This window comes from Melospiza melodia, unplaced genomic scaffold (genome assembly GCF_035770615.1).
Source record: "Melospiza melodia melodia isolate bMelMel2 unplaced genomic scaffold, bMelMel2.pri scaffold_363, whole genome shotgun sequence".
Lineage (NCBI taxonomy): Eukaryota > Metazoa > Chordata > Aves > Passeriformes > Passerellidae > Melospiza > Melospiza melodia.
Genome location: NW_026948683.1, coordinates 50,671 through 58,516, shown reverse-complemented (window position 1 = coordinate 58,516; position 7,846 = coordinate 50,671). Strand labels below are relative to the sequence as shown.

The 7,846-nt window shown below is 55.8% G+C and overlaps 1 protein-coding gene across 1 annotated transcript; it reads right to left on the bottom strand.

Annotated features, from left to right (window-relative positions):
• Positions 1 to 44: 44 nt before the first annotated feature.
• Positions 45 to 5,822, bottom strand: LOC134434435 (integrin alpha-10-like; the record flags this gene model as incomplete). The annotated part of the gene is given in 12 exon segments (XM_063183091.1): positions 45 to 83; positions 86 to 209; positions 280 to 430; positions 1,213 to 1,345; positions 1,427 to 1,484; positions 1,613 to 1,626; positions 1,693 to 1,750; positions 2,149 to 2,276; positions 2,352 to 2,466; positions 4,014 to 4,140; positions 4,860 to 4,971; positions 5,816 to 5,822. Coding segments are annotated over 12 exon segments (1,066 nt in total), but the record flags the coding sequence as incomplete, so codon positions are not given.
• Between the last annotated feature and the right edge of the window lie 2,024 nt (positions 5,823 to 7,846).

The following is a 7,846-nucleotide window of genomic DNA, read 5'->3' as shown; positions in this document are numbered from 1 at the left end:
TGGAATCCCCAGCCCTTCCCACCACCCCAGCCCCAAACCAGCACCTTCCAGGCTGAAGATCCGATCTCCCAGAGCATCCACGATGTCGTTGAGGCGGCCTCGTCCGTGACGTTGAAGAAATACTTCTCATCGGGGTCGCTGGCGATGAACTTGATCTCCCGGATGAAATCCTCGGGGTCCTGCTGCCTCCTCAGGTAATGCCCCAGCACCTGAGGGATGGACAGGCTCAGCAGGATGCCCAGGGCCCGGGGGGCCGCAGGGAGGGTGGCGGGGGCTCACGGCGATGGCGTAGCGGGTGACGTTGCGGCGCTCGCACTCGGCCAGCGCCGCGGGCAGCTCGTCCCCGTCGTGGGACTCCCCGTCCGTCAGCACCAGCAGCAGCCGCGCGGCCCCCGGGCGCCCGCCCCGCGCCGGGCTGAACGACTCCGTGCTGCGGGAGAGGGATGGAGGGTGAGGGCCTGGGCAGCCCGTGGTGAGCTCTGCCCCAGGGCTGAGCCTGATGCCAGACCCAGTCTCAATCCTGATCCCAATCCTGATCCTGATCCCAGCCCTGATGCTGGTCCTAGCCCTGATCCTGATCCCAACTCTGATGCTGATCCCAGCCCTGATCCAGATCCCAGTTCCAGCCCTGACCCCAATCGAAATCTTGACTTGATCCCAAACCCGATACCAATTCCAATCTCCATCCCAACCCAGACCCTAAACCCCAACTCTGATCCCAGCCCCAATCTCACCCCCACTGCCAATCCCGATCCTGCCCCAAATTTTGCCCCAAATCCCACCCCGATCCCAGCCCAAATCCCACCCCAATCCCAGCCCAACCCCATCCCAATCCTGCCCCCATCCCATTCCAATCCTGCCCCAAATCCCACCCCAGAGCCCACCCCAATCCTGCCCCAAATTCCATCCCGATCTTGCCCCCAATCCCATCCCGATCCCACCCCAGAGCCCACCTCGATCCTGCCCCCAATCTGCCCCAAATCCCACCCTAATCCCACCCTGGTCCTGCCCCTGATCCCACCCCAGAGCCCACCCCAATCCTCCCAAATCCTGCTCCGATCCCACCCCAATCCCACCTCCAATCCTGACCCAGTCCCACCCCAATCCCACTCCAATCTCACACCAATCCCAGCCCCAATCCCGACCCTGATCCCACCCCAATCTTGCCCCAATCCCACCCCGATCTTAGCCCCAATTCCCCCCCAATCCCACCATGCCTCCCGGATGGCCATGGCCGTCCTGGTCTCCCTCCCCTCCTGCCGGGTCAGGTTCCGCGCGGCCTCCAGCAGGCTCTGGGCTGTGGGGTGCTGCCCAGCGCCCACTCCTGCACCAGGTGCTCCCCGTACTGCAGCACCCCCACCATGAATGGGGACAGTCACAGCCAGAGAGAACCCCCCAAATTCACAGGGAACCCCCAAATCCCCACGGTGCTGCCCCAGCGCCCACTCCTGCACCAGGTGCTCCCCGTACTGCAGCACCCCCACCTGGAACAGGGACAGTCAGAACCCCAGAGCATCCCCCAAACCCACAGGGAACCCCCAAATCCATGGGAATCCCCAAATCCCCACGGTGCTGCCCCAGCGCCCACTCCTGCACCAGGTGCTCCCCGTACTGCAGCACCCCCACCTGGAATGGGGACAGTCACAGCCAGAGAGAACCCCCCAAATTCACAGGGAACCCCCAAATCCCCACGGTGCTGCCCCAGCGCCCACTCCTGCACCAGGTGCTCCCCGTACTGCAGCACCCCCACCTGGAACAGGGAGGGTCAGAGCCAGAGAGACCCCCAAAACCTCCCCCAAACCTACAGGGAACCCCAAACCCACAGGGACATCCCCAAATCCCGAGGACCTCCCAAATCCCCAGGGTGATAATGGCATCACTCCAAGGACGAGGCCATCACCCCAAGGGACAATGCCATCTCACCCAAAGGACAATGCCATCACCCAAGGGACACCAGCCCAGCCCTGGGACAGTCCCCTTGCCCTGGAGACGCCACCCCAGCCTTGGGGACACCATGGTGGCCAAGGTGCAACACCAGGTGCCATCACCCCAAGGCTGCCATCACCCAGGGACAACAGCACTGCTCTGAGACAGTCCCCTTGCCCTGGGGACACCGTCCCAGCCCTGGTGACACCGAGGTGGCCTGACCTGTGTCTGCCCCGGCCCGATGAAGAAGCGTTCCAGAACGTTCCCCAGGAAGGCCTGCACCTCCTCCCAGGGGTAGATGCTGTTGGAGCCGTCCAGGAGCACCACGATGTCCATGAAGGTGGAGCAGCCTGGCAGGGGACACCGGGGGTGACACCGGGGGTGGCAGGGCCTGGGGGCTCCCAGGAGGTGCCCACCCCACTCACGCTGGGCCGTGGGGGCCATGGTGGCCACCAGCTGCAGCTCCTGGTCCAGCTGGACGCAGCGGCCGGGGCTGAACACGGAGGTGCCGCATTGCTGGGACCACAGCGGGGCACAGGCCTGGGGGAGAGGGGACACGAGGTCACAGCAGGGACATTGCCACCCCCCCACCACCCCCTGCCTCAGTTTCCCACCTCTGACTCAGTTTCCCCACTCCTGCCTCAGTTTCCCCCTCCCTCCTCCCCTTTTCTGCCTCAGTTTCCCCACCCGCCCTCAGTTTCCTTCTTCCCCTCCCCATTTCCCCATTCCCACCTCACTGCCCCCCATTCCTGCCTCAGTTTCCCCATTCCCACCTCAGTTTCCCCCCTCCCTGCTTCAATTTCCTTTTTCCCCACCCCTTCCTCCCTCCCCACCTTTCCTGCCTCAGTTTCCCCACTCCTCCCTCAGTTTCCCATTTCCTGCCTCAGTTTCCCCTCTCCTGACCCCTCCCCACCATTCCTGCCTCAGTTTCCCTTTTCCAACCTCAATTTCCCCCTCGCCTGCCTCAGTTTCCCCATTCCTGACTCATTTTCCCCCTCCCTGCTTCAGTTTCCTTTTCCCCATCCCTTTTTCCCCCCTCCCCACCTTTCCTGCCTCAGTTTCCCCAGTCCTGCCTCAGTTTCTCCACCCCCTCCCTCAGTTTCCCCTTTTCTGACCCCTCCCCATCTTCCCTGCCTCAGTTTCCCCTTTCCTCCTTCATTTTCTCCTTTCCTCCCTCAGTTTCCCTTTCTGACTCAGTTTCCCCGCCCGTGCCTCAGTTTCCCCGCTCACCACCAATCCCCGTCCCCGGACTCGGCCAGGGTCATGCCCAGGTGCCCGGCGCTGCTGCTGAGCCACGGAACCGCAGCGCCTTGGGGACAACGGGGACAGAAACGGGGGTGAGCGCCTCGGGGAGGGGGGGGACCCCAAAACCTCAGCAGGGTCTGGGGTGTGGGGGGACCCCAGAGTGCAGCACCCCCAGCCGGAATGGGGAGGGTCAGAGCCTGAGGGAGCCCCAAAATATTCCCTAAACCCACAGGGAACCCCCAAACCCACAGGGACATCCTCCAGACCCCAAGGAACCCCCAAATTCACAGGGACCCCCCAAACCCACAGGGACATCCCCCAGACCACAGGGAACCCCCAAATTCACAGGGAACCCCCAAACCCACAGGGAACCCCCAAATCCTCAGGGAACCCCCAAACTCACGGGGAACCCCCAAATCCAGAGGGGCATCCCTCAAATCCACAGGGAATCCCCAAAACCCCCAGAAATCCCAAAGTCCACTGCGACCCCCAAACCCCTGGGAACCCCAAATCCCAGGGACAACCCCCCCAAACCCCCAGGGAACCCCAAATTTCCCCCCATGGGTACCGAGGTTGGCCTTGGCACAGGAGGAGTTTTGGGCTCCCACGTGGGACCCCTCAAACCCCCAGGGAACCCCAAAACCCCCAAAAATCCCAAAGTCCACAGGGACCCCTTAACCCACAGGGACCCCTCAAATCCACAGCGACCCCCCAAATCCACAGGGAACCCCCAAAACCCCAGAGAACCCCCAAACTCCCGAGGGAAACCTTAAATCCCCAGAAACCCAAAGTCCACAGGGAGCCCCAAACCCACAGAGACGCCCCCCAAAACCCCACAGGACCCCCCAAATTTCCCCCTCCCCGTGGGTACCGAGGTTGGCCTTGGCGCAGGAGGAGTTCGGGGGTTCCATGTGGCACCTGTAGATGTCCCCTCGGCCGTCCCCGTCCCACGGGGCCCCCACGAGCAGCCTGAGGGGACAAAATGGCGGCCGGGGGCGGGGGTGACACAGAGGGGACACCGAGGGTGCCACCACCCCCTCCCCTCCCCCAGCACGGCTTTGGCCATGGTTTTTTTGACGTTTTTTGACTTTTTTTGGGGGGTGGGCGCCGTGCCAAGGCTGTGCCGCCACGCCTGTCTGTCCGTAGCCTCCTGCTCCTCCCGTGCTTCCCTGGCCAGCCTCAACCTCCCCTTCCCTGCCTCAGTTTCCCCATCCCTGCCTCAGTTTCCCCTTTCCCTTCTCCCCTTTCCTGACTCAGTTTCCCCGCACCCACCCCCCCCACCCTCGGTCTCCTCCTTCCCCTGCCTCAGTTTCCCCCTTCCTGCCTCAGTTTCCCTTTTCCAACCTCAATTTCCCCACTCCTGCCTCAGTTTCCCCTTTCCCACCCCCTCCCCACCTTTCCTGCCTCAGTCTCCCCACTCCTGCCTGTTTCCCCATTTCTAACTCAATTTCCCCTTCCTGACTCAGTTTCCCCTTTCCCACCCCCGTCCTCACCATTCCTGCCTCAGTTTCCCCCATTCCCCACTCAGTTTCTCCACTCCTGCCTCAGTTTCCCCTTTCCATCTAACTGCCCCCTTTCCTGCCTCAGTTTCCCCGCTCCTGCCTCAGTTTCCCTTTTCCAACCTCAATTTCTCCACTCCTGCCTCAGTTTCCCCATCCCTGCCTCAGTTTCCCCCAGGTCTCACTCACCCCTTGTCCCCACCACTGCCCCACTGCAGCACCCGGTATCCAAACTGGGACTCCGCTGGCCCCAGGAACACCCTGGCAGTGCCCACGTCGATGTTGAACCCCTCAGCGACCCCTGCAGAGGTGGAAATTCCCTTTTTTGGCTTTTTTCCCCAAAAAATCCCATTTAAAATGAGATTTTTCCACTAAAAATTAGATTATTTTCCCACTAAAAATTAGATTTTTTTTCCATTAAAAATGAGATTTTTTTTTATTAGAAATGAGATTTTTTTTTCATTAAAAATAAAATTCTTCCATTAAAAATGAGATTTTTTTCCATTAAAAATAAAATTTTTCTCCATTAAAAATAAGATTTTTTTCCCATTAAAAATAAGAATTTCCATTCAAATTTCCGGGTTTCTGGAATTCCCCTTCCCACCTTGAGCCCACTCTAAATTTGGTTTTTTCCCCTTGAGCCCGGCCTAAATTCAAAGAGATGTTGGTGTTTTCTCCCTCAAAAATAAATTAAATGGAGGGAAATTACCAAAACTGGTCGGTTTTAAAGGGATTTTGGTACTTTCTCCCTCAAAAATAAATTAGGAGGGGGAAAATGACCAAAATTGGTCAGTTTTAAAGGGATTTTGGTGTTTTTTCCCTCCAAAACATCTCAAAAATAAATTAATTGGGGAAATGACCAAAACTGGTGAATTTTAAAGGGATTTTGGTGTTTTCTCCCTCAAAATAAATTAAATGGGGGAAAATTACCAAAATTGGTCAATTTTACCCCAAAATCCCCCCTGGAAATTCAGAGAGAAGGGAAGGAGGGAACCACACGTGGCTGCACTCAGATTATTCAAACTCCCAGACCTTAATCCCAATTCTGATCCCAATTTTAGCCCAAAAAAGCCCAAATTGCCCCAAATAAACGGAATTTTTGGGTTTTACCTGGGAGCAGGATCAGGGCCAGAACAGCCCCACACCTCTCATGGCTGCAGCTCCAATTCTGACTCCAAGCAGGACAAAAATCCCGAGTTTGGGGTTTTTTTCCTCTTTTTTTTTTTTTTTTTTTTTCAGTTTATTTTTCCCTCCTCCTTCATCCTCAATTGGCTGCTAAAAATAAATGCGGTTTTGGATGGGAGGGAGGCGAAATTTCAGGGAAAAAAACCAGCAAAGTGGTAAAAACACAGGGAAAAAAGGAGAAATAAGGGACAAGTGGGTGCAGGATTTTTTGGGGGGTTTTCTGGATGTTTGAAGGGAATTTTTCCACTTTTTTTCTGGGAAAAATTAGATGGGAAAAATCTGAATTTTCCCCCAAGGATTGAAGCACACAGAAGTTGGATATTCCCCATGGGGACAGTCAGGTGGGAAAAGGGATTTTGGGGGGTCTGGGTGGGGTTTGGGGTGGATTTTTGGGTGAACTTTGGTGGATTTTAGGTGGATTTTGGGTGGATTTTGGGTTGCCACGTCCTCCGGGTGACACTGGCACCACCCGGAGTTCAAAAAAAAAAAGGAAAGAAAATTTTTTAAAAAAAAGGGAAAAAAATCCAAAGTCTGCGAGTTAGGACAGAGGGAAAATTGTGCTGCCAGAGGTTGTGGGAAGGGCTGGAATTTTCAGGGGGAATGTAAAAAAATTAAAAAAAAAAAATAAAAACCTCAAGGAATGAGGAGAAAAACAGAGAAAACGGACAAACAGCGAGTGTGCGGCCCCGGCGGCCAAACAGGGCCCTGCCCACGGGGAAACTGAGGCACGGGGGGGCGAAACTGAGGCACAACGGGGAAACTGAGGCACGATGGAGGAAACTGAGGCATGATGGAGGAAACTGAGGCACAGAGGGGAAACTGAGGCACAACGGGGGAAACTGAGGCACGGGGCCGCCAGTTCAACCCAGTGCCCACAAGTCCAGCATTCCCAGTCTGGCCCAGTGCTCCCAGTCCATCCCAGTACTCCCAGTCCAGCATTCCCAGTTCAACCCAGCCCAGCCCAGTGTTCCCAGTCCAGCATTCCCAGTGCCCCCAGCCCATCCCAGTACTCCCAGTCCAGCATTCCCAGCCCGTCCCAGTGGCCTCAGTTCAGGGGCAGGCTTAGGTGCCCATCAGAACCAGGTTTAGGTGGGATCAGAGCCATGTTCAATATCAGAACCAGTTTTAGCATCAGAACCAGGTTGAGGTGGGCATCAGAATCAGGTTTAGGTGGGATCAGAACCAGGTTTAATATCAGAACCAGGTTTAGTATCAGAACCAGGTTTAGAGGGGCATTAGAACCAGGCTTAGGTGGGCATAAGAATCAGATTTATGGGGTATCAGACCAAAGTTTAGGTGGGGATCAGAACCAGGTTTAGTGGGATATCAACCACGTTTAGTATCAAAACAAGGTTTAGCATTAGAACGAGGTTTAGGTGGCCATCAGAACCAGGTTTATTATCAGAACCAGTTTTAGGGGGGGATTAGAACCAGGTTCAGTATCAGAACCAGGCTTAGTATCAGAACCAGGTTGAGGTGGGCATCAGAATCAGGTTTGCGTGGGGATCAGAACCAGGTTCCGTATCAGAACAAGTTTTAGGGGGGCATTAAAACCAGGTTTAGTATCAGAACCAGGTTTAGGGGAAATCAGAACCAGGTTTAGGGGAAATCAGAACCAGGTTTAGTATCAGAACCAGATTTAGGGGGGAGTTAAAACCAGGTTTAGGTGGGGATCAGAACCAGGTTTAGTATCAGAACAAGTTTTAGCATCAGAACTGAGTTTAAGAATCAGAACCAGGTTTAATATCAGAACCAGTTTCAGGGGGGATCAAAACCAGGTTTGGGTGGGGATCAGAACCAGGTTTAAGTAGGGATCAGAACCAGGTTTAGTATCAGAAACAGGTTTAATACCAGAACCAGGTTTAGGTGGACATTAAAAACCAGTTTAGGTGGGCATCAGAACCAGGTTTAGGTGGATCAGACCCAGTTTCTTCCCCAGAGGTGCTGGGCACTGAACCAGGGAATGGGCACAGCCCAAGAGCTCCAGGAGT